Source organism: Triturus cristatus, chromosome 10 (genome assembly GCF_964204655.1).
Source record: "Triturus cristatus chromosome 10, aTriCri1.1, whole genome shotgun sequence".
Classification (NCBI taxonomy): Eukaryota; Metazoa; Chordata; class Amphibia; order Caudata; family Salamandridae; genus Triturus; species Triturus cristatus.
The window spans coordinates 808,694,390-808,722,056 of record NC_140593.1 but is presented as its reverse complement, the minus strand read 5'-3'; the positions used below and the strand labels follow the sequence as shown (position 1 = coordinate 808,722,056).

Here is a 27,667-nt window from a genome sequence, read left to right as displayed (position 1 = left end):
CCAATGCTCATGTAAAGCACTCCAATACCTGACAAGTCTGCACTATATAACACTGCAAAAACACAAAATAATAAGTGTTTTGCACACGTCTGTCATTGGGCTATATTTGGGCTACATCTGGGTGATTTTGGGCTACATTTGGGCTCTTTTGTCTCCGGTGGCCATCTTGGGAGATTTATTTGTTATGAAGTTTCCTAATTTCCTCATGTACTGCAGTCTCCTGAGTAGGAAATGCTTTCAGTTTTTTACTTTGATTCCATCATGAAGGTATTCAGATATGTCACACATTTGCCATAAATTCTGAATGTTAGCACTCTAGTTGCTCATTAGATCACTGTAGTAAAACTACTGCACCATGGAAGTCTGCTCCTGGTATTAAAAGTGCATGTTTCAGTCTGCATGTCAGAATTTTTTAATGAAATAGAAGAGGATTTGAGAAGTCACTCAAAATGTGCCCTCATTTTCTTTCTTCAGCATTAATCATAATTTTTATGGCAAAATGAACCTCCTCATTGTGTTCCTTTTTAAATTAAATGTTTTAAGTGTTACCAGTTTATTCCAATCAAGATGGCTTCAGGTGTGCCATACTTTTGTCATAATGAAGACAGTAAGCGCTCTAGTTGTTTTTAAGAACATTCTGGGACATTCTGTCATTGGGCTATACTTGGGCTACATCTGGGTGATATTTGGGCTACATTTGGGCTCTTTTGTCTCTGGTGGCCATCTTGGGAGACTTATTTGTTATGAAGTTTCCTAATTTCCTCATTTACTGCAGTCTCCTCAGTAGGAAATACTTTCAGTTTTTTACTTTGATTCCATCAAGAAGGCATTCAGATGTGTCACACATTTGCCATAAATTCAGAATGTTAGCACTCTTTTTGCTCATTAGATCACTGTAGTAAAGCTACTGCTCACCAGGGAAAACTGCTGCTGGTATTGAAAGTGCATGTTTCAGTCTGCATGTCAGAATTTTTTAATGAAATAAAAGAGGATTTCAGAAGTCAAAATGTGCCCTAGTTTTTCTTTCTGCAGCACTAATCATACTTTTTATGGAAAAATGAACCCCCTCATTTTGTTCCTTTTTAAATTAAATGTTTTAAGAGTTACCACTTTAATCCAAGCAAGATGGCTTCAGGTGTGCCATACGTTTATCATAAGTAGGACTGTTAGCGCTCTAGTAGTTCTTTGGAACACTCTGGGAAGCTGCAGTAGAACACAAAGGAATCAACTGACAGTCTCTGCCCTTGTTGGATGTACATGTTTTACTGAGAATGTCAGACTTCATTCTCACATGACTGAGAAAGATAATGTGAATTTACAGAAAATAAGCTCTCAGTTTAGCCTATAGATCACCTTCCAAACCTCTGTGGTAAAAGCATGAGAAAATATTTTTCTCTCAATCATGATATCCCAGCAGAAGGCTTTTTCACATGGTGAAATCACCTTAGAACATACCACAATTCCTAAAATGAGTATGGTACCATCAACAAATGATTTATAATGTAACTAAAGTCTTAAAACCTTCTATTATCTGCAATGCTTTTTAATGAGGTGCTATCATGTATATTGGTCCCAAGATGGCTGCCAACACTTCTTGGATGAAGTGCTGACAGCCAATCAGATCTCAGGATGAGATGTGTGGTTAGGCTCCGCCCACATATATATATGCTTTTAAATGCTATTTTCTCAGGAAATACTGAACAGATTTACACCAGACCTGCAAAAGGCACTTCCTTGACCTTATGGCTACCTCTCTGCCAAATTTCAAGTAATTCTGTTCAGCCGTTCGGGCTGTAGCTGTGTCTAAAGGTCCTATGGAAAAATGCATGGGGAAAACGCGTTTTGGGACCCCCCTTTTTTCTCGGCCCCTGCTTGACGAATCCCCCCGAGACTTTCAGGGTAGGAGCGGAGCGTAGCGCCCCACCTATTTTGAAAATTTCGCGAGGATTCGTCGACCGGCGCCAAAGTTATTCCAAATAGAATGTTGCGGATTTCCTATGGAAACAGGGTCCTAACTATAACTACCTACTGGCGACCGCCAGTAGGTAATATTTATATGTATATATATATGTATGTATATATGCGTGTGTATATATATATATTATCTACTGGCGGTCGCCAGGAGATAGTTATAGTTAGGACCGAGTTTCCATAGGAAATCTCAAAATTCTATTTTGAATAACTTTGGCGCCGGTTGACGAAGCCTCGCGAAATTTTCAAAACTAATGGGGCGCTCTGCTCAGCTTCTACCCTGAAAGTCTTGGGGTGATTCGTCAAGCGGGGGCCGTGAAAAAAGGGGGGTCCCAAAACGCGTTTTCCCCATGCATTTTACCATAGGACCTTTAGTCGAAGGTACAGCCCGAACGGCTGAACAGAATTACTTGAAATTTGGCAAAGAGGTAGTCCTCAGGTCAGGGATGTGCCTTTTGCATATATGGTGTCAATCTGTTCAATAGTTCCTGAGAAAATTGCAGTTGAAAGCACATAAATATCTATAGCCGCGCACCGTGCGCGCACCGTGCGCGCACGGTGCCGTGTGCGAGCGTAATTCTGATTGGTGGATTCATGTCAGTCAACATTCGAATCGGTCGAAATCAGGAAGTGTCGGCCGCCATTTTGTGTGTTGTGTGTGTGACAGGGAAAAAGAAAGGTGGAGAACGTGAAAAGGGGGCAGGGTAGAGAGTTCCTGACCCCCTAGCCTTTGTCAGGGGGTCCCTGAAGGACATTTTATTTCAAAAAATCGCGGGGTGCGCGCACGGTGCGCGCACCCCTAGCCGCCATTTTGAGTTTTAGAGGCAGAAGAGAGTTAAAAACACAAGTGGAGAACGTTAAAAGGGGGCAGGGTAGAGAGTTTCTGACACCCTAGCTTTTGTCAGGGTGTCCCTGAAGGACGATGAAGGGTGAAAAAAACATTTTATTTTGTTTTATAAAATCGCGGGGTGCGCGCACGTTACGCACACGGCGGAAAAAAAATCATAAAAAAAATATAATTAAAAATCAAATTTAAGTGTTTAGATGTTAGGTGTTAATTAAGAAACAGAGGAACAAAAAAATGACAAAAATTATAGGGTGCCGCATGTGTGCTGCTGTATCTTGCTCTCTATTAGGGGAATGCTGGTGTCCCCGTAAGAGAGAAGAGCATTGCACGCATTGCACCGTATATGGACCCTCTTAAACAGAGGGTGTCTATCCAGAGAAACAGAAGCAGGTGAAGCTGCCGCCGCAGATGAAGTGCTCGGCTGAGCTGCCGATGATGTGCTCGGCTGAGCTGCTGCGGATGTGCTCGGCTGAGCTGCTGGAGGGTTTTCTCTAGCAGCTCGAGCATAAGCCACAGGATGTACATCTCTAACGTGCCTGATCATAGTGAAGATACTAAAAGAGGATTTCTTTTTAGGATCTCCTCTTGATAAGACACCACCACAAATAGTGCAGGTGACTTTTGGAGCATTCACCTTCTTCTGCCCCTCTGGAAAAGTGAAAACTTGCCATATAAAAGAGTTTTTCTGTTTCCTCTGTCTCTGTGGCACAAGGGTCTCCTGCTCACTCCCAGAAGATGACTGCTGCTCTGCCATTCTCAAGTACTGGAGTACTGGAAAAGCTGCTCAGCTCCTTCTCCCAGGGACTCAGAAGTAATAATGAGGGGAGTGGGTGTGGTGTTAGAAGTTTCTGGAACTGAAACTACTATAAACCAATGAAAAGCGCATGCGTGGAGCACGCACGCATGCGCGTATGGAGCACGTGCATGCGCATGGAGCACGCGCGCATGCACGTACGGAGCATGCATGTACGGAGCATGCGCGCGTGCACGTACGGAGCACACGCGCATGCGCGTACGGAGCACGCACGATGTACGCATGCGCACGTGGAGCACATACGCATGCGCACACGGAGCACGTACACATGCGTGCACCGTGCGCGCACGGTCAAAAACACTTAAAAAAATAAAATAAAATAATTAAAAGTGTTTAAAAGTTTATAGAAGATATTAACTATGCTGTTCAACTCTATCCAAATTTTTTTTTTTAACTGAGCCATTCCATATTACAGGATAAGGTTAATCTATAACTATATATATAGGTAGCTTATTGTAAAATAAATATTTAAAAAATATAATAATACATTCATAAATTAGAATTTAAAAAACCTTGCAAATTCACTTAAAAAACCATAGGTTTCACACACGTTATAGTTAGGAATTAGCATTTAAAAAACCTTGCAAATTCACTGAAAAAACCATAGGTTTCACACATGTTATAGTTAGCTGGACATTTCACTCGTAAAAAACCAATGAAATTCCCCCGTTATAGTTAGTTCAGCTAACTATAACTCGCGCGCCCGCAATCCACTGCTGATGACGTCACATATTACATCACTCATGACATGGTCAGTGACATCACTCATGACATCACTGATGACATCTCAAATGACATCACTGATTTTTGTTTTTTTACGAGTGAAATGTCCAACTAACTATAACATGTGCGAAACCTATGGTTTTTTCAGTGAATTTGCAAGGTTTTTTAAATGCTAATTCCTAACTATAACGTGTGTGAAACCTATGGTTTTTTAAGTGAATATATATATATCTCCGACTTTTCCGGCACAGACAGTCTTCCAGCCAGACTCCAACGACGCCGTTTCAGTTTAAAAATATGCTTTTATTGGGCAAATATCAGGGCTGTAACATATTTCAGCAGGATCCCCTGCCTTGTTCACACAGCGAGCTGATTCTTTGTGGTGACTAATAAAGTAAATGAAACAAGGACAATCGGTCACATAGTCTAATAGACATAAAGAAAATACTGTCATGGTATGTTGACAAACACATCAGATTACATTATTTTCTTAGTTAATGTTGTATTTGTTGTATACATTTTGTATAGCCATGATAAATACAAATTATAAATATCATGCATTTTATCATCTGCAATCATACCTTTTGAATTCCATATTTTTGTTTCCATTATTTTATATATAAATTCTTTATCATTTTATCATGTTTATATATTCATGTTTTTTTTGGTGCATTGGTATACCCAAATTGTAATACAAAAACAAATAAAAAAGTGTCTATGCACACGTGTTCAAACAAGTCTTGTATGTATAAACTAATCACTGGTGTAGGAAGGTGGAATCTGACTTCATGGTTACCCCCACTTTTTGTCTGGTGTTTTGCTGGTTTTTGACTTAGTTTGACTAGGATCCTGCTAATCAGGACCCCTGTCTATCTGCTTTCTCCCTAAATTGGTAAGAGAAGAGTAACCATCTCACAGGGCCAGTGTTGAGGGCCCCAGAGTTCCTTATTTTTCCCTCAGTTTTCTCACCGTTGAGAGAGGGAAAATGATCTGAGAGTCGTCTGCATAGCAAAACAGAGTCAGCCCAGACTCTTCCGCTACATCGGCTAAGGGTCTTACGTATAGGTTAAAAAGTAAAGGGCTGAGAATGTAGCCTTGAGGTACCCCATGGGCAAATAAGTAGATATCGGAGCTAGCTGTGGGAGAAAAGACTTGAAAAGTGTGATTTATGAGAAAAGAAGTGAGCGATTTGAAAGCTGAGCAGCAGATGCCCAAGGATCTTAAAGTTTTAATTAGCACAGTGTGAGACACCGTGTCGAAGGCTGCGCTTAAATCCAGCAAAATGAGGGCCACAGTGTCTCCCGCGTCTGGATGACGTCGCAGTCTTTCCGTTACCCCCAACAGGGTGGTTTCCTTTGAGAAGCCAGCTCTAAAGCCCTATTGGGAGAGGTGAAAAAACCTTTGTGGTTCAATAAACAGAGAGAGCTGTGCATTGACATGTTTCTCTAAGATCTTTGAAAAGCTGGTAGCAGCGAGATGGGCCGATAGTTGGAGGGTAAATCGGGGTCCGCATTGGCCTTTTTGAGGAGAGGGAGTATCATGGCGTGTTTCCAGTCAGGCGGGACAGTGGCTTCCTGCAAGGAGACATTCAGGAGATCCATGACCACAGACAAAGATGGTGGTTCTTGCTGCTGGAGCACGTAGATGGGCAGAGGATCCCTAGGTGATCCAGAGTTAATATTGTCTAAAAGTATTTTTAGAGTAGCTGCGTTTAACAGGGGCCATGTATCCAACTGCTTAGAAGGTATGTTGGACGTCCTATCCTAATTCGGAGGCATGTTATCCATTGAAGATGGTGCAGGTGTTACTAGAGGGGAAGAGTGGTTATCAGACTGCACTCGCACTATTTCCAGGTATAGTCTCTCGTACTTCTGAACAAAGATGGTAGCCAGATCCTCACATTGCTGTTTTTTGAGTGAAGGGGGCCTAGATTGTGTTTTGGAGCCTGCGAGCTCCTTGACCATGCTAAAAAGTGTTTAAGAACAGTTAAGGGCATCAGAGATGGTGGATGAAACATAGTCAGCAAGGGACGTTCTGCAAAGTTTATGATACATTCTTTTGGCTGCTTTGTAACTGTTTTTAGATTCGGGGGTATAATTCCTTCTCCACCTGCGTTCCATTGCTTTGCATTTGGCCTTCTCTATTTTCAGAGTTTCAGTGAACCAAGGTGCGGGGCCAGTGATTGTTTGCCCTTTTTTTTCGAAAGAGGTAGGCAAATGTCCATGGCATTAACAAGCCATTTCTGCACCGAAGTAGAAAGCAAGTTTACCATTTGTTTGGAAAAGGGCATGTGGGAGCAAAAAATCCTGTTTAAAGTAGTAACGTCTAAGTTTTTCCAGTCTCTAGTTAGAGTCCCTGAGACTGATATGGTGGTTGCAGAATTATCAGGGAGTTTCAGATAGAATTTAGTGAGAAAGTGATCCGACCAGCATATAGGAAGTGCCGGGGAGCAGTGAATCCCAGAGAGATTGGAAAAAATGGGGTCCAACAAATGGCCTGCCTCATGCGTGGGGCCAGAGTTAGTTAGGCTAACATTTAAGGCTGCCAAATCAGAAATGAGATTCGTACTAATTGTGCATGTAGGATCCTCTAAATGTAGATTGAAGTCATTTGAAGAAATTGGCTGTTTTCATAATCAGAGGAGTTATCAGTTCGGGGAAGGAAGAGGCCCAGGATGCAGACGGTCCGGGAGGACGATGTATGAGCATACCAGAGAAGGTGAAATTAGGGTCAGGACCATAAGGCTGCCTCACAGTTCGGAAATAAAAGATTTTCAAATTTGCACTGGTAGTCTTTTAAAAAAAAAAAATGACAATAGCCCCACCAGTCTTAGTGACTCTATCTTACCTAACTATTGCATAGTTAGATGGTAGGGCAGCAGCAACATCAGGGACAGCACTCTCATGGAGCCAAGTCTCCGTAAGAAAGATGGTGTCTGGTTGTTCATTGACCAGTAGGTCAAACATATCAGATTTGTGCTTAGGGAGGGAGCTGCAATTTGTATTAAGAAAGGAAAAATTCTTGTTCTCTAATCTCAGAAAGAGGTTAATAGAGTGTTTAGTAATAAATAAATATATTTTATATATATATATACCTTGTGTGGTTCTCCTTTCATTTGGTCATTTGAGAGGTTATAATCTGGTAAACCAAGCTGCGTTACATACCTTCGAGACTTAGTCTGAAGGCTGCTCTCCATAGCTACCACTAGAATAGCTTTCAATAAAGGTTGTCTTTAACCTAATCATCAATAAGGGTTGTTTGAACTGGTACAAGGTGCCCACTTTTATTAGTGGACAGCATATACCAGGCCAACTTCTCACAACTGGGTCTCGTGGTTTTATCTGTGTTCAAGCTCGCAATAACCTAACATTACAAATACAAAGTGACTGGCCACAAGTCATTAATAACAATTTGCAAATGGTTAATACCAACGGAAATTTTTACAATACTATTGTTGGCTAATACTTGACACTTGTATCAAAACTATGCATTGCACATACCTATCCAGTAGCCCTTCACATCAATGATGTCCATGCAGGGAGGATAGAAGATTTGACATATTTTGTTATAGATTCTATCCCCAAAAATAGAAGAGGTGGAAACCGTGAAGGCAAACTTAGGCACAAAATATGTCAAATCTTCTATCCTCCCTGCATTGACATCATTGATGTGACGGGCTACTGGATAGGTTTTGTTTCTGTTTGTCACTGCTCACAAATGCTGCAAGACCCTCACATGGACCATGTTGATTGTACTTCCGACATAATATTTAGGACAAGTACATTGCAGTACTTAGATAATAAAATCACTCTTGCAGTTATAAAAACGGGGAATCTTCCATGGTTTATTAATGGCAATTGGATCTATTTTTTGTTTGTTCCATATTTACATGCCTTGCACTTAAGACATTTATAAAACCCTGGCCAGTTCGCTGTCTCATTTACTTCTGGGCTGTTTCTCACCAACTGTTGTCTCATTGAAGCGGCACGTCTAAAAGTGATGAGAGGTTTTCGCGGGACCAGGGCACCCAGCACTGTATCACCTTTGACCAGGTGCCAGTGCCTACTCATGCAGTCTCTCACAGTAGCATGGTAGGCATTGTACCCGGTTATCATCCTTACTTCCTGTGCCTTGGCTCTCTCTATTCCCTTTTTTTTTTAACAGAATATCCTTTCTTGGTATCCCTTCTACTTTCTCCAAGGCTTGTTTTAATACTTTCTGACTATAGCCTCTTTCTGTAAATCATTTTTTATGTTTCCATTATCACCTGACCAATCACATGTTTTTTGATTGATCACACACAGTATTGTTAGAGTGATTCGTCAACAGCGCGCCATGTGAGCATAGATCGCTGTTAGCGATCGAAACGCGTCTGGGCGGACACTGGTCCAATAAACTTTGTGGTGTCATAATGAATTTATGAAGAAATAAATAATTCTGCTAATTATCTTGCGGAGTGCTGTCGTAGTCCGTACCTGTACTGTGGATACCCCTCTTGGTAGTAGGGGTAACAGGACTGTTCTGTTATATATATATATATATGTGTATATATATTATATATATATATATATATACATAATCAAACTCGATTTCTCCGCACCTCCACATCAACGACGGGCGAACAGGGAATCCACGAACCACAGGAATCTTTGGCATAAAGATCTTTTATTCAAATGCTCCTCAAAAAGACGTGCTTTAGGCACCACTGACCCTTGATCTCGTTACAAAGGAAGCCATTTGCCATGTTTAAATCTGCTGTGCTTTCCCCCGCGTGGTATGTGAACATGGAAAACATACTAGCACTCATTTTTACTAAATTGGTCTGTTTTCTTTTTTTTGTTTTTTTTAAACCTTTTTTTCACTTTTGTTCTCCCACATTATTTGCATTAATTTACTTAGCACATTTTGTGTGGTAGCACAACCATTTTTTATATATATTACCTACTGGCGGTCGCCAGTAGGTAGTTATAGTTAGGACCCTGTTTCCATAGGAAATCCGCAACATTCTATTTGGAATAACTTTGGCGCCGGTCGACGAATCCTCGCGAAATTTTCAAAATAGGTGGGGCGCTACGCTCCGCTCCTACCCTGAAAGTCTCGGGGGGATTCGTCAAGCGGGGGCTGAGAAAAAAGGGGGGTCCCAAAACGCGTTTTCCCCATGCATTTTTCCATAGGACCTTTAGACACAGCTACAGCCCGAATGGCTGAATAGAATTACTTGAAATTTGGCAGAGAGGTAGTCCTCAGGTCAAGGAAGTGCCTTTTGTAGGTCTGGTGTAAATCTGTTCAGTAGGTCCTGAGAAAATAGCATTTAAATCAATATATAAATCTATGGGCGCGCTCCGTGCGCTTACCGTAAGCTTACCGTACGCGCACGGTGCCGTGCGCGAGCGCGATTCTGATTGGTTGTTAGATCTTAGTAAACATTCGAATCGGTCGAAATCAGGAAGTGTCGGCCGCCATTTTGTCTCTCGCAGTCTGAGGGGGTGTAAAACAAAGGTAGATAACGTGAAAAGGGGGCAGGCTGGACAGTTCCTGACCCCCTAGCCTTTGTCAGGGGGTCTTAGAAGGACCCCCAAGGGCAAAAAATGAATTTTTTTTTTTTTTTTTATAAAACGCCGAATGCGCGCAGCGTACGCGCACGGCGTAAACGGAGAAATTCCGCGAAATTCGCGAAATTACGCGTACCGTGCGCGCACGGTAAAAAAAAATTTTCAAAAAGGAAAGCTTAAAAAAAAATAAAAAATTGTGAGGTAAGGTTGGCTCTTAAAAGAGCCGTTGGGTTCATAGAGGGATGGAGGAAAGAAAGAATGGGAATATTATGAGCGTCTACAAACGTGCTGGTCTATCTTATTGTTAATAAGGGGAACACTGGTCTCCCCAAAAACAATAAGACCAGAACATGTTATACACCTCATTACAACCCTCCCAAATCGAGGGTTAACATCCAGAGGAGCAGAAGAAGGTGATGGTCCCACCTCAGAGGAAGGGCTCAGCTGAGCTGCCGATGATGTACTCGGCTGAGCTTCTGAGGCTGGGCTCTGGTGACTTACTGAAGAGTTTTCTCCAGTATGTCGAGCAAAGGTCCTGGGATGTCTATCCCTAAGGTGTCTCATCATAGAGTGATTTCCAAAGGAATACTTTTTCCTAGGATTTCCTCTTGATAAAACACGGTCACAAAGTGTGCAAGTGACCAGTGGAGCATTGACCTTTTTCTCCCCCTCTGGAAAAGTAAAATACTCCCATATAAAAGAATTCTTCTGTTTCCTCCTTCTCTGGATGATGGTGGTGCTGCTAGCCTCACTCTCAGAAGAGGTCTGCTGTTCTGCCATTGTATCCCAAAGACAATTCAGCTCCTGCTCCTAGAGAATCACAAGCAGTAATGAGGGGAATGGGTGTGGTGTGGGAAGTTTCTGGAACTGAAAGTAGTTTCAACCAATGAAAAGTGTTCTTTCAAACAGTAATGAGGGGAATGGGTGTGTTGTGGGAAGTTTCTGGAACTGAAAGTAATTTCAACCAATGAACAGTGTTCTTTGTGGATCACATGACCTACCGGGCGCGCTCCGTAAACTTACGGTACGCGCTCGGAAACAAGTGCGCATGCGCGAACGTAACGCTTACGGAGCGCGTACGTAAGACGCACTCGCGCATTCGCATTAAACGCCCCTGCGTAACCGCGACGTTGCTTCCGCGTGTACGCGTACGTTGCGCACATATCACGTAAGCGCGCTGTACTTATGACGTGCGGAGCGCGTAGCGTCAGCTTACCGTACGCGTATCCTATTACGTACGCGTACCGTACTTATGACGTACGGAGCGCGTACCGTCATCTTACCGTACGCGCACAGAAAAAAATGCAAAAAAAAAAAAAAACCTTTCTATAATGCAGGATATAGTACATATATATACATAGGTTTACAAAAAAACACAAAAAAAAATTGGCATTTAAAAAACCGTACAAATTCACTGAAAAAACCATGGGTTTTACACACGTTATAGTTAGGAATTAGCATTTAAAAAACATTGCAAATTCACTGAAAAAACCATAGGTTTCACACATGTTATAGTTAGCGGACATTTTACTGATAAAAAACCATTGAAATTCCCCCGTTATAGTTAGTGCAGGCAACTATAACTCACGCGACCGCAATCCTCTGCTGATGACATATGTGTCTTTATGAAAAAAAAATATTTGTAATATGTGTATAGCTAAAATTTAATGGAAGAAGACATGGGCAAATAAGTGTCTAAATACAGTATTAGCATCAGCAGAGGATTGCGGTCGCGTGAGTTATAGTTGCCTGCACTAACTATAACGGGGGAATTTCAATGGTTTTTTATCAGTAAAATGTCCGCTAACTATAACATGTGTGAAACCTATGGTTTTTTCAGTGAATATATATATATATATATATGTATATGTAGATATATATATACGTCAACATAATTATTTGTATAAAAATACATCCTTAATTTAAACTATCCTATTTCTCTGGATTATTATATATGTGATATGCAATCAGAGTGTCATCGTATAAATACATAACATTCTACGCAATGATTCACCCACATAACTTGTTGCATATTAATAAAATAAAATCATTGATTTCTGCGTCATGCTTCTGAGCACGTTAGAAACAGATGAAAGTAGATATCTACTCTCAATATGTATACCATTTTTGCTGACTATACGATATGGTTAAATACATTTTTCCTACCTAATGCTTATTCGTGTAGTCAACTCATATGTATACAGTTTGTGAGTCCTTATTGGCATTGCTGTTTTATCCTCTAACTGTAAAAACTATGCTTAAATGCATTGCTGATTTGATCATACTTGAAGCCATAAATTAGCGAATTGTTGCCTCCTGTGCAAATTTGCCTATTGTTAAAGTGCTAAGTATTGTGCAAAATATGCAATACAACTGTAAAGTGCTAGATGTGCAAAAGTGCTGAATCTGGCCAAATAGGAATAAGATAAAATCACTGAAAAAAGCAAAGGTTACAGGGACGATATAGTTAAGAATTCATATTTTAAAAACCTTAGCAATTGACAGAAAAAAACAAAGGTTACAGGGACTTTATAGTTAGGCTTGTACAAAACCAGTGAAATTCAGCAGTTACAGTTAGCTGAGATAACTATAACTCGCGCCCCCGCAATGCACTGCTTATGACCTCACATATTACATCACTCATGACATGGTCAGTGATGTCACTGATGACATCTCAAATTACATCACTGATGACATCACTGATAACATCATCCAGTGCCTGTGAGTGTTTTTAAAATGTTTGAGTTTTAAACATATATACCAAGGTGTATTGGTGAATCAACAGGAGTATGAGTGCCTGCATGGATGATTCAGTGGGTGCATGACTGACTGTATAAGTGAGTGATTAGGTATCTCAGTAAATGTATTGGTGAGTGACTGGTTGTGTGAATGTTTTTATCAGTCTGTCAGTTGGTGTCTAAGTGGCTATATGATGTGTGAGTGAGTAAGTGAGTGGCTGTATGGGTGTTTGCTTGGTTGTCTGAGTACCTGTATGAGTTAGGAGTGTCTGTATGGGTGGGTGAGTTGGTATGTGACTGCCTGTATGGATGAGTGAGTGGATGAGTCAGTGGCTGTATGGGTTGGTGAGTGTGTATGTGAGTGGCTGTGTGGGTGAGTCAGTGGATGTGTCAGTGGTATATGGGTGAGTAACTCATAATGTGAAAGGCAGTATAGGTGAGTGATGGGGATATGAGTGACTTTTGATGAGTGAGTGAATGTGAGAGTAGTTGTATGGGTGAGTGTGTGCTTGTGTCAGTGACTGTGTAGCGGAGGGAGTATGTGTTAGTATATGTATGAGTAAGTAAATGGGTGTGCGTGTGGGTGTGTTATGTTATGTTATAACAATTTATATAGCGCACTAATACCCATAGGTGTCTAGACGCGAATGTGAATAAGTGGCTGTTTGATTGACTGTATGGGCGAGTGACTGGTTGTGTGAGTAGCTCTAAGGGTGACTGACTCAGTGTGTGAGTGGTTGTATGGGTAAGTGGCTGTATTAGTGAGTGAGTGGGTGTATCAGCTGTGTAGGTGAGCGAGTGGATTTGTGTGTAGATCTATGAATCAGTGAGCCTCCTGGCGCACTACTAGTTGGGGGAAGAAGCCTACTTTAGTCCTGAGGCCCTGAGGAGTAAAGTGGAATTAATTCCCCAACCAGCTACGAGACTGGAGGCACGTTTCAGAGTGATGGAGGATGGGGTTGGGCGTCCAGCAAGTGGCCGACATTTTGTTTTATTTCTTTTTTGCCTATTTTTAGAGAAGGGGTGCTGCACGTCCCTCCCTTCCCTGGGCTGTTTTAGGCTCTGGGGATCCCATCTCCAGGACAAGTACTCTATGAAATAGGAAGGGGGCTGTGACTCCCAACTCCCGGGCCAATTTCGGCACCAGGCACCCCATCCCCCTGGCCCGGCCTGTCATGTGGGTACCCTGGTCGCACCTAGGGCACCCACTTTTTAAAGGTTGGGAACTGCGGGGGAACCTCAAGGCCCCAGCGCTCCCAGATGATTCCCAGCCTCCTGGGGGAGCCGGCATTGCCTTTACACATAGGGAGCTGCTAATATGCTGCTCCCTATGTGTAAAAGCAATTCTGCTTTCACTTACTAGAAGCCGAGCAGAGTTTGCTATTGGTTGGGCTCCACAGGAGATTGCTGGAGTCGGCCCTGGGGGTGGCGGTTTCCGGGCCACCCAGGGCTCCAGGAGGGAGGCCGTGTGGCCCCCCTCCATTGGACTGCACAACCCCGGGGAGGTGGCGGTCCCCGGGCTGCGCTGGGGGCAGGCAGGACCCCCTTGCATCAAAATTCACATTTTGCCCCCAGGGCACTGGTGTTGCCCCAAGGGTAACCCCACACTATTATTTCAATGAAGCCCCAGGGAGGTGGTGGTTCCCAGGGCTGTGGGGGCCCCTGCATTATTATTCACATTTTGCCCTGGGAAGGTGGTGGTCCCCAGGGCGCAGGGGTTGCCACGAGGACAACTGTGCACTATTATTTCAACGAAGCCCCAGGGAGGTGGTGGTCACCGGGGCAAAATAAGGGCCAGGAGGGGGGGCTCGTGCGCACCCGCTCCTTTTTTTGTACACTACCCTCCAGGACCTGCCCCATCCGGGGGCCAATTAATAACGAAGCGCAGGAGACCGCACTTTGTTATTAAAATAAATGCTTATTTTGGCCCTGGGCGGCCTAGAGGCTCAGGGTGTTTCTATCCTGCCCTCTTTTCTTTTTCTTTTACATTTGTTGTGGGACTCGATTCAACCGAGTCCCAAGATGGCTGCCAACACTTCCTGGTCAAATTTCAGTAGGCTGTTGGGCTCCCAGATATCTATATTGTGTAAACTTAAATATCTCTGAAACTACTGAAGCGAATTACACCTAATCACAAAAAGCATACTTTCTGGACCAGCAACTAGCATTCTGCCAAATTTGGTGTCATTCCATTCAGGTGTTCGGGCTGTAGTCCTGTTCAAAAAATTAAAAATCCCCATAGAAATAACATGGGAAAAACACGTTTTGGGACCCACCTTTTTTCTCGTCCCACGCTTAACGGATCAGTCCGAAGCTTTCAACACAGCAGCTCAACCAAAAAGGATAAGTTTTTGAAAATTTTGTGGATTCGTCAAGCGGCGCCAAACTTATTGGCAAAACAAAAAATGCTTTTTCTATGGAAACTTTGCCTCTTACTATAACTACCTACCAGTAGGAGATATATTATATATCATTTCTTGATCAATACGTCTTTGGAAACCACCGTAGAGTGCCGTTCTCTTTCTTAATGAGGATCAGAGACAAATGGATATATATTTTCCGCTATCAGAATTACTGCTCATGTAAAGTCTATTTAACCCTCTAAGATTCTAACCTACCAACTGCTGTTCAGAAATAAATCACAGCAAATGGTGCATAACTCACTGAGCAATCTCATAGCTTTTGAGCCCATTGATTAATATTCTCGAGGCGGTGATGCTATTAGAAAAAAACAATTCAGACACCAATTGGGTCACCTTTTGGCCTATGGAACCACCCGCCATAATGTAGGTCACCATTTTATGTTATTTGTTTCAAGCAAAGTACTGCAGAAAGGTAGTTTCATAGCATCCAATCAATCAGAGGATTACCTGTTACGATTACCAGATGGGATACATTTTTCCAGTTCTTTTATTTCCATTATTTTCCACCACAAATATAGAGCTGGAAGTAGCACAATGAAATGCAAAGAAAAATAGGACTGGTTAAGCTACTCCTTACTTAAATGGGTCAATTTCAGATGGCTGCAAGAACTCCAACCACTAGATACAGTGTGAGCCAGCCCCAACACCCGATAATAAACAAAGATGGGGTACACTAGCCAAAAACCAGGACAACTTGGAGATATAGGATACCTGAGGAAAATGTATAAAGAAATTATTCTTCGAGAAGGCATTTGTACACTGAATGTGTCTGTGGCATACATGTATGTATATACACATAATTGTATTCCTACAGGTATGTATACATGCGCATGGGTTTTTGAAACATCAAGCATAAATCAGAATTGATTCAGAGTACAAACTAAACACTTCTGCTGAAGTTATCAGGTACCACGCAAATACCTCTTGAATACTGTTTGATTATTTGTTGTAAATACATCATTTTACCCTTCTTTTTTACAAGGAGATCTTTGGGTTTGTATCCAGCAAGCACTCCTTGATCAGCTTAAGCTAACAGTGACATGCTGCACTTTGGGTTGTCAATTTACGCCCTACCACTTTCAAACTCCACCAGACGCCACTGTTACAAAGTGGGCCCTTTTAACAGCAGTGTATTTTCTGTTTAAAATATATACTTAAAGGGACTGTCCCATGAATGATGTCACAGTAGGTCTCAAAACCCCAATTGGCATCATCAAAAAAGACAACATTGTAGTATACCTATTCTGAGTATTCAGGGAAGGGCAAAGAGAAAGATTTTTTCACTGCTCTGGATATCTTCTTTAAAATGAAAACACTGCTTCTCTTTTGCCGCTGTACAGATTTAGTGATGTCAGCGTATACAAAGCAACCATTCTTTGCAAAGCAAGATCTTATATATTCTGCTCTTACCCACAGTTCAGCAAGCAGCAGTATGTTAGCTGTTGAATATGTGGCTTTTTGTCAGTAAATACACAACGCTCTTATGTATTTCAATCTCATTCACGATCGCTTTTAAATTAGGATTTTGAAGGACATTTCCTAAGCATTTATCTTATTCTACTTGTAGGACAGCTGACATTTCCACCCAGGTTTTGGAAAACGGGGGTTCCCATAAAGCATGTTTATCCAATTAAAACCGTGTCTCTTCTTTATGGCTACACTTTCGTGTTATTTTATCTTTTTGTGTGCAGTTTATTCATTAGGCTTTAAACAAAAAGGCATTTAAAATATTCAGCTCAAAGGCACAGTGCAGCCCCCCCACAAGGACATGTGTGCTTTGGTGGGTTTAGGACTGAGCCTGATTTCTGTTCTTGGTTACTGTAGAGCAGTTGCTGGATGTTAGTCAGGTTGAGGTGTCCTTGTGTTGTTGGTTATAGTGAATGGAGGTTTTCATTTTTTGAATCATGATCAAATATTACGTGGGTAGGTGTATACTTTGCAGGTGTAGGTTCAAGAAAGCTACAAACGAAATAGTGATACATTTATGATGATTACATGTATAATCTGCATGCCAAATTAATTTTTCCCACTCATCTACCCCACAATTACCAGGTTTGCTGCTGTTGGAATTATATGTATGTTTTTATGTGTTCTTTTGTATGGCACCTTAAAAGAATAACATTTACATGAATTTTGCCATTCTTTTAATGATTCCTTATGAGAAATATGAAAAACAGTGTATTTTTCAAAAGAATGCTTCCTATTCTTCTAAAGGAATATTTTTTCGCCTGAAACAATAAAGCGACTTTGATTATGGAGATTAATTTTGCAGAATACCATTTTCTGACCATACTCTGTTATTTCATAGAAAGAACCTCTGGAGGTCTGGAAACGAGAGCTGGTGAGCGGACAGTATGCCGTGGCCTTCATGAACAAGGGCAATGATGGGACACCCCGGCGATATTCTACATGTTTATCAATGCTCAATGTCACCGAATGTACCACTGGATATAAAGTATATGATGCTTTTGCCAAAGAGTCTGTGGGAGAATTTAACATGGACACAATCATGGATGTAACCATAAATCCAACTGGAGTGGTTCTGTTGTTTATGGTGCCTACATGCTAGTTTGGTGGGATTAGCCGTGGCTTAACTTGCACTTGTCCTCTTGCTGACCTATTGTGCTGTAATGAAGCCAATGACTGCAGCATCCGTCATACAATGACTTCCAATACTGGGCGGGGTTTGATAGGCTTGGTAGTAAATTGAAAGGGAATATTTATGGCGTCACAATTTAAAATGAGCTACTTCTAAAAGTTTATGGAAGGGCATTCTTAGGTTCGTGTGGTATCGTACCTTCTTTTTCTGGATGCACCTAACCCGTAATTGGGATTGCAGCCTATTGGTCAAAACAGATCTTCTTTGTAGAAGACTCTATTTCAATTTGATCAAGAGATGGAAGGTTTGTCAGGTGGGGATTATGCTGGAATCACTGGCACCACCATTAATAGATGTAAGGCTGGGACGATTACAAGTCTGCATGGCCTAAATGTTGTGGGAGACTTAGACAATTAACGCTTTCCCACTGATTTCCAAATGAAACTGTTTACTGTACGTAATAACAGTCACATCAATAAACAGGGAGATTTGTTTCTGCCAGAATCAAATTGCGCCCAAATGCAGCGAGGGAATTGCACTATCCATTGAGGGTGATAAAGATTTATAACGAAGGTATTGGCTCTTATTTTTATAAATAAATTCTGGGAGTTAACATTATGGCAGTAAGCCATGTGGTTCAAGCAAACCTTGATTATGCATTGTAGTAAAGCTGGGTCACTGATCCCAAGCACTGAAAAGAAAATCACATCTTTTCTCTTTCAGGCTCATTCAATGATGAGCTGGATTAAGATTGTGGGTGTTTACTTTTGGCTTGAAATCCTACTTTAAAGTGCCAATTCCTGTGCCATAGAGTCAGTTTCTTAAAAACAAAACCACTTCATACTTGAATACTGAAAAATACAGCGCAATTTTGTTCCTTTTTCAGTATGTAAATATACAACTGTAAGAGAGCTGCCCATTCCTTTACCAATAGCAAACATCTACTACAGGGACATAGTGGGTCAAAAAAAGCGGAAAAAACTCTCTTAGGTTTTGGATGACTATACAAGTAGTTATTCCTTTTCAGAGCATAATTGCACAACTGTACCCAACTATGCAATCTTTTTTGGCATGGCCTCCATGGGGAAAGAAAAGTGATTGATGCACATGAGTACATATGTTCTTAATCCTTTCTTTGACTATTACAAGCCTGGGAGAGGGAAACTCGTACTGAAAGTCATAGTAAGTCCAGATGATAGATAGAGGAAAAGGACATGTGTGCTTTCGTGAGTTCAGGGCTCAGCCTTATTTCTGTTCTTGGTTACTGTAGGGCAGTTGCTGGATGTCAGTCAGGTTAAGGTGCCTTTGTGTTGTTGGTTATAATGAATAAAGGTTTTGATTTTTGGAATGAAGATCAAATATTACGTTGGTTGGTGAATACTTTGTCCTCAAAATAATTTCTGATGACCTCAATGAAGTTATAAAATATGACATTTCATATTCTTGATTTATGCACTATCTATACCCTGAATGTTTAAGCAGTGATGTCACGGAGCCCAAATCAAGCACTTATATAGTGACCGCATTTGTGGCTTTAGGCAAAAATTCGTTAAGGGTTTTCAATGTCCAGGAGTGTACAGCCAATCTAGGTACTAAAATAGCAGTCATTACTTTAGACATTATGTACCTTTTCATTAGAAGAGGACATTAGAAATTAGTGTAATTCCTAATAAATTATTTGTCAATTAATCAAAGTGCATGGTCTCATACTTCAGGTGAACGCCTTCGCTTGGGATGTCATGTTTACATGTATCATAGTGTAAAATGTAAATGTTGCCAGATATTTCCATAACTGTATGACACTGAAATGCAATGAAAATAAATAAAAATGTATACAATTTGACCTGTTTCAATTGTATAACAAAGAAACTGGAATCTTTGGGGAAACTCATGCCTTGGTAGTGGGGAAGAAAGGTGACATAAGGGAGAAGTAAAAGTAGATGAATAAAGAATGGGAGGAAGGAATGATGGCAGGGTGCAAAAGAGGTTAGAGACATCAGATAGTGATACTGAAAGAAGGATGAAAGAGAATGGGTAAAGGAAAAAGAAAATGATGGTTACTTGGAAGAGAAGGAAAAAATAATATGCAACATGGAACTGGCTAGGAATATGGGCAAAAGTTTAGGCTGTCGTGGGGTCAGGTAGTATTTTACTCATGAATGCTTTACGTATAGGTGCAGGGGTAAAAATAGAGGGGTGGGGAATGATGTACTCTGTTTCACTACTTCACATATTGCTGCTTTCAGGACAACCAGTAACTAGCCTGGGCCATGACAGTTAGACCCATGAGACTTCAAAGCAGTTTGATACATGACTGAGAGGTCACTGATTCACATTTTTCTTATGCTAGCAGAAAACTATTCAAAGATTTTTGTGGTTGAGAGCAGCTGATGAAGGACAGTTTTTACAACTTTGATGTGGAGGTAGTGAGTGCAGCTCTGACATCAATCCATACCACAAAGAATGCAGTTGATTAACTGTTTTCTCAAAGCACACAATATGATCCTACTACATTGATCAGCTGCCAAGGACTTGGAATGTTCAGAAATACCTGTGGAGATCAATGGCCTCTTTCCGCATGCTGACCTCCTCTGTTTCATTTAAGTTTCCAAAATAATCTCTTGGACAATCGGATTGGGCTTCCAGGGTGATGACCCTGGACCCCTGGTGGTGAAATCATCGGATTCTCATACTAAGCTTTATTAATCGCTATCCTTCCTAATCCAATACAATCCAATGCTGGCTGACATAATTCAGTGTTCTTTTCCCTGAAGCATGCTTTATCAAATTTGCTAACTTTTTCAATCAATCACAACTATTCTTTAACATTCTGTGGTGTGTTATCAATCCATTTTCTACATATTAGGTGGCACGCTAGAACAATAAGGTAAACAAAATTACTTTTCACGTTCATACCCATAGTCTCCTTCATCCACACCAAACAAATTTACAGCAGGGCTTTCCTTAAACTTGCGTCTTATATAAATACAAATAATGACAATTTGTTACCTTTCTGAAGGCACACATTGAAAGAGTAAAACACCATTAATAATTATGTATGTGCAGGAAGGTATCCCTTCCTGTACATAAACAATCATTAAAAAATGATGATTTACTTCAGGAAGGCTCTCAAGACCTGGCTCTGCGACTGAACGGAAATGCGGTCACCCCCACCCCCACCGCCTTGAGACCCTCACGGGTGAGTATCGCGCTTACAATTGCCTGATTAATTGATTATGTGTTGCAGAATGCAGCACACATAGAAGTAACAAATTGTCATTATTGATTGTGTCCCTTCCTGCACATAAACAATCATTCCCTGAAACACAGGCACCCTTGTACTATGGCATAAGGATGCATGTGTTAGTACTAGGTAGCTATTTGTAGCGCTAGCGCTAGGGAAAACACAGGGCTGCGCCGAGTTGTTGTAAATACTTCATAACCCAGCGTTTTGAAAATGGTGCCGCACTGCAAATTTTGCCGCCGCTCTGCTCGCCATTATTTCCTTGTAAATATGCCCCTGGATTTTTTTACAGCGCCCCCTGTAACGCATCTTGGTCCCTAGCTTTGCCTCTCTAACTTACCTATAGCTACCCTCATATCCTCTTCTAAAATCTCCTGTGCAATCTCTTCCTGCTCCTGAGGATCCAAAACAAGGAGAGCTAAAAAAACGTTGCCAAGTTTCTCTTTCTTGTACTGAAATACCTACTTGCTCATTATATAATCCCTGAAAGAAGTCTTGGAAGGCTCTTACAATCTCTATGCCATCAGTAACCATCTTCCCAACACATCGTGTATTTGCACACTATTATTCTTCACTTTCTGCCTCCTGATTTTCCAAGCTGGAAATTTTCCACACCTCTTACCGTAGTCAGACTTCTGTAGGTTACTAGCTCCCCCTCTTTCTTGCAGTTTACGCGCACCCTGCATCATGCCCTTCAATTTATACCTATCTAATACTTAAATTTATACCTATCTAATGATTCTCGTAGTCTAATCTGTTCTGTACAAAGCATAGTATTAATTACTTGTTTCTCCAACAGCACCTTTTTATCTCTCAATTCTTGCTCTTCTGCCCATTATGATCTATAAAAGCTCCTGGGCCACTCAGCAATAACTTCATGAATATATGGCTTATAGGAATCCCAACTATACCTATAGGGGTGTTACCAGGTACATTTCAACATAGTCTAGAATTCGATTTTACCTTCATGATTAATGTAGACTTTACAAGAAATCTTCTTTCCATGGTCCAGCTACTACACTTACTTTCTTTACTGACTGCATCCTTCAAACTAACTAGAGCGTGATCTGAAAGAAATGAAGTATTTATGCTACTGCTTTAACTTGGTGTACAGGTTTACGGTTGACAAACCAATAATGAATCCAAGAACTATGGCTGTATTTTTTACTGTTGAAGGAAAATACCTCTACGTGTCTCTCTCCAGATATCGACTAGATCCAAATCCTCTATAATACTCTTCAACCTTATTGCCATTCTAGGCTTATTACTGTGTGAACAACTAGTTGAGCGATCTCAGACTTTATCCATCAGCATATTGAAATCTCCTCCCTGAAAATGTATGTATTGTAATCTAATAATTTCTCAAACAGATGTCTTAAGGGGCCTATATCATCCGTATTTGGTGGCTAATACCCAACAATCATTACCAGGCTTACTTTCCCAAGCTGCAGTAGTGCTATTTATTACCCATTTCCCACCTTGATCAACCTCCAAAGCAAGAAGTTCAATAAGTTTGTTCTGACTAATATGGCAGGCTCCATATTATCTGCATATAACTTGTTGGACCCACTCCTGATTCTTGAACACTTCTTTACATTATTCTTCTGATAGATGGTATTCCTGTTCTATAATTACCCCAGCAGCACTCCCCCTTATTTATTCTAATCCATCCCGGTCGCACAAACTGGCCAGGAGCAATCTGCCCCGATGGTTTGGAAGCCACTTTGAGTGCGTGCGCCGAGGATGAGTCGCCATCAGCTCCCCCGACAATACGGGGACGACGCTGACCAGCAAATCATTATAATTGGTCTAACAACCTACTAGCTGGCTGTTTCCTTTTTATACCACTTACCAGATTTAGTATTGTGGTAAAACTCACTTTATTTATACCTTTTTCACACTTCACTTGGTCCTGAAGAAAGCCTTGTTACCTCTACGGAGGGCATTTAGGCTGAAACATGTCAACCATCTAGAGATCATGACCGGTTGAATTTTCCTGCCCACATCCTTTTTAATATTGACCCCTGGATGTCCCATTAAAGTTTGTTTTCATCATACCAGGTAGTTAGTTTTAACTTCATCCTCACTTTCCCTACACTCTCCCTCCACGCCCGGCTCATCTGAAGGTTTTATAATACCTCCCAAACTATATTGAAAAACATCCCTTAACTCTTCCCTCTCAGTCAGGGGGTTGTAGCCTGCACTGTGACTATGTCCGCAGTGCGAGAAGGTTACCGATGATGAAGCATGCCACCCACTGGTGGGTGAGGGAAACCGTCCTTTAATATGGGATAATATTGATAATTAGATACAAAGGGAGGCACCCCCTGTCGGTCTTTAAACCTCCTCAGGCCTCTTTTGTGTGTATTGATTCTAATATAACTCTCATTCTCTTCCTCACCCTCAGTCTATTCGCGCTCTAGGTAACCAATCTGGTTATTCTGCATCCTCTTCAAAAACCTTCCACCAAAGAGAGCCAAAACTAACCTGCCCTGTAAGCACAAAGCAATAGGTAGAAAATGGATGAGAAACTTAAGTTCCAACATGTCGAGGAATACTATTTTTGTTTTATATTTTAACCCCTTGCTCCCCACTCATGTGCATCCCTCCGTTAGGTAACCCTCCCCCCATTGTTAACCTGGCCAAATTCAGTCATTGAGTCACCTCCCACCACCATGTCCTTTCTTGACAAGTTGGAATGTATGTTGTCTACAAGAAACTTGGATGTGGAATCCCTACCACTGCTACCAGGATATTTTGAACACGTGGTACCTGCAGCTAAAGACACATGCTTTGGTAGGCCAGCTTGGGGATTCCCATCTTCGTATTTCAAATCAAATCTCTACAAATGACAACAATTTGTCTCCACATTCAAGTGATATGCCCTGTCTCAACAGATGGATCAAAATTGGTTGTCCTGGTGGTTAGTTATAAAAATACATCAAAGTGCACATAGAGGAGTGAGGGAAACAATTCACACAACACCTGTTGAAGGATTGAGAGATGTAATTTGAAATAATGTACGTTTTGAAGTGATATTAGCAGAACATCTTTATTCAAAATTTAATTAAAAAAGATATTAGTGACTTTATGGATGACTTGAATCAGGTAATTTGCATTCCCACTGCAGCCCAAGCCCATTAAATAAAGGATTTAGCAGACAGTAGGGTCTAAACCAAATTGCATACTTTAAATTTAAGTGCTATTAACAAGCATACTCTATCAGATATGATAGAGGTGGATGGCACTGGCACTCAGGTTTGGGAACCAGCACCTATTTTTTCCTTTTCAGACATTTCTTTGGAGCAAGAGATGGAAAAAACACACAAAGGTGATAGGAGGAAGATAAAACCATACAAACCATGAAAAAGGGAAAAACCAGGAACATGCGAGAGTGAGATAAAAGGGCAGGGAGTGTCTGGCAGTGGATTAAAGAGGCCTGAGGTGGACTGAAGACTAGACAGACTTGGTATTGGGTCTGCCCTTTTTAATAGCGCAGAGAGCGGGTTCTGAGTATAGCTTTGGGCACAGAGACTAATTATTTTATAAATTAACCACTGCTGATGCCCCATTCTTATTACACATATTTTTGTCCTCAAAGCTCTGCTGTTTTAGACTATTGTTTTATTTATCCTAGTTTTCTGTTTGAATCTGGACCTGGTGGTTTTTATATGGGATGAAAGTGAAAATTTCACAATATTATAATTGTTAAATATAGATTTGAAAAAGGGTGCCATTTAGCTGCATAAGTTAATATGCAGTTTTACCAGTAAACAAAAGAAATAAAATAGAATTCTGGAATTGACAGCTTTTAGAATGCTGGAAGCTGAAACAAATTGATACTATATTTCAAAAATTCTTAAATGTGCCAATTAGTAGCACTCAATTATTAATGGTATCATAATTAATGGTTGAATGAAAATTACTTCTCCCACAAAAGAGGATTAACCCAACAAATGTAAAAGTTTTAAAAACCAGATGTTTTCCCTCATTGCCAAAATTACATCATGGGAGATGTGCAGAGAGGAATGTACCCTGTTACAGTCGATCACCTCAATAGTTCGAATGTACAGAATAAGGAAGGTGAAGGAGGACTATAGTTTGGGCAGCGAAGCAAGAGATCATAAACAGATAATGGTTGGAAATAATGGCCATCATTCTTAGGAATGATTCTTGTCAGTTTTGGGTCTTCATTAATACGTTAAACATGGTTAATGTAATGAAGGCGGCCAATTGCATCACTCATAAAAATTGGTTGGAGTATTTTGAGCAGCTGCATGTAGACCCCAGTTTAAACTCATCTGCATGTTACCACACTTTGGAGACTTCCTTCTCAATTTTAGTCTCGATGAGCATGATTAATCTTTGCTTCAAGATCTGTGTATTGAGTTTCATGCCAAATTAATTTAAAATTGCTTCTCAAATGCAGTCCGTGTTATTGGATGTTATATGATCAGTGCTTCAATGCTCATCTTTTACTAACTCTTCAAGGGGTTTCATACTTCACTCAGTTTATTTTCAAAAGTTAACACTTGAAATCGTGCATACTGTCGTTTATTACACTTTTATATGTAAAGGACAAAACCTAAGCATAATTGCTTCAGGAAGAATTTGAAGAGCGGGTCAGCGAAAACTTCTTCTCTTCTTTCTGAGTATATTGTGCTCAAATTGCGGTGCCGCTGATAATTCCTGGACCGATTCCATGATTGCCTACTATTATGCCCATGTCATTAGACCCAAGTTTTTTGTCTGTTTCATTGACTACAGTGCATCTTTCGAGGGCATGGGCAGATGATTATCATGGCCTAAACCATTGACCTGGGGAATGAAAGTGCTGCTTAGAGCAATCAAGACTCCATGTCATAACATTGATTCAAATAAAATACAGACATTGAGATCAATTGTCCAATCGCATCTTCACCAACAAAAGATCCACCGCAGAGGTGCATCTTAGCACCTTTGCATTTTAGTCTTCATGCTGCAGACATGGGTGTATCTTTGGGCCAAGCCAAGGTGTCTCCAGTGAAAAAGTCAGGCCATGTTCTTTACTTGTTTCAGGAAATAGATTACACAACAATTCTTGATGGTAAACACATTGGATTTCAAAGATCATTAGATGACCTGCTTGTCTATATTGATACCAATAAGTTACCTCTGAGCTGTAATAAAATGTTCTATTTTTCCCAGAAAATTTGCAATTGGGGCTATTGGCCTATTGGCCAGGAGTTGATTAATACAACCTGCAGTTATATTAATAATTTCAGATCTTATGCCCTCTCACCCGCCACCATTGATTTCACAAAGCTGAGTAACAAATAAAAAGATCTTCATTGACTTACTCTTGGTTCCAACTGGTTGCCAATCATGAGAGCCCTACAGCTCTTCCAATAATGAAAGTAAATAAAGACACATTTATAATGTCTCTACTCTCTTACCTATGTGCTTATATCCTTTCCTGATAAATTTGATGCATGGTTGGACACATCACAATGTAATCTCTACAGGAAATGTTTTCATCATCCTGAACGTACTAGTGACAAACAAGTCAGACTGGAGTTTAGCCTTTTCAAAAAGAATATTGCAAATGTGGTAAAACATATAATATATTGCTGTTTAAGGAAGACAACAGCAATGGTAAGAGCTCTAGTCTGGAGTTACAACAGGACAGTTCTGCTGCACTGAACTCTTAGGCCAAATATTTAGCATCAGTTGAATCACAACTTGAACTAGAAGGGATCTTGCTAGTCCTTCGTTACTAGTGTTTCGCAACTCAAATGCTGTTCAACAGACTAGTGATTAATTTGTTCAAGGTAAATGGTTTACATGGAATTGAGCAAAAATAGAGCAGCTTCCTATGTGATCTCTTCTTGTGAGGTCAGGATTCAGCAGAGATATTTACCAAGGAAATTAAGTCAGGTAATGAAAGCAAAATAATTTTCATTGGGTTTTCCCAAATTTAAGAAATGCAATCTTCAGCCCGATAAGGAAAAAGTAAAATATAGGATGTATTTTAATATGTGCTGAAGTTTGCCATGTACTTTGTTTTTGTAAGCCGCTTGAAGCTGCATGATGATTTTAGCCTAGGCCTCTTTTTGTTTTATAGTAAGGGACACACGCATAACAAGAAGTGGTCAATATTTGTCTTAATAGCGAAAAACATGATTTTATCAAGGGTAGTAAAATATTTTTAAGTTACTGACAGACATTTTAAAGAGCTGGAACGATAAATGTTATTTAATAAAGGCGCATGCCTCTTTTTCCTCATTCTCTTTCACTCCCTTTTTAAAATGTTTCAGGTTTTAATTGTAAATTGCTGTTTTATTGAGACGCTGGATGGACGACTGCGCCAACACCTTAGCCCCGCTGAAAAATCCCACCAACAGAGACACCAGCAAAAGAGCCAGCTGGTTCACCCCGGAACTCCTAGCTTCAAAGCGCACCTGCCGGATATTGGAGAACAAATGGCACAGCGACAAAACGCCGGACAGCCACACTGCCCACAGAGATGCCATCCGCAACCACCACCACCTCATCAGGACCGCCAAAAGGACCTCCTTCAAAGATCGCCTTGACAACAACGCACACAACAGCAAGGAGCTCTTCAACATCGTGAAGGAACTCTCCAACCCCAGCTCCAGCGCCAACGACATCCCGCCATCACAAGCCCTGTGCGACTCCCTTGCCACCTTCTTTCACCGAAAGATCACCGACATCCATGACAGTTTCAACCCCCGGACGACCCCCACAGGCTTCGAC

General features: G+C 40.9%; 1 protein-coding gene across 1 annotated transcript in view; it reads left to right on the top strand.

Moving 5' to 3' along the window:
• LOC146790040 (alpha-N-acetylgalactosaminidase-like) overlaps positions 1-19,505 on the top strand; it is a 148,629-nt gene extending 129,124 nt beyond the window's left edge. The window contains exon 8 of the mRNA XM_085628372.1: positions 17,377-19,505. Within this exon, the coding sequence (XP_085484498.1) occupies positions 17,377-17,637 (261 nt within the window). The 3' untranslated portion in view covers positions 17,638-19,505. The remainder of the gene's footprint in view (positions 1-17,376) is intronic.
• The last annotated feature ends 8,162 nt before the right edge of the window (positions 19,506-27,667 follow it).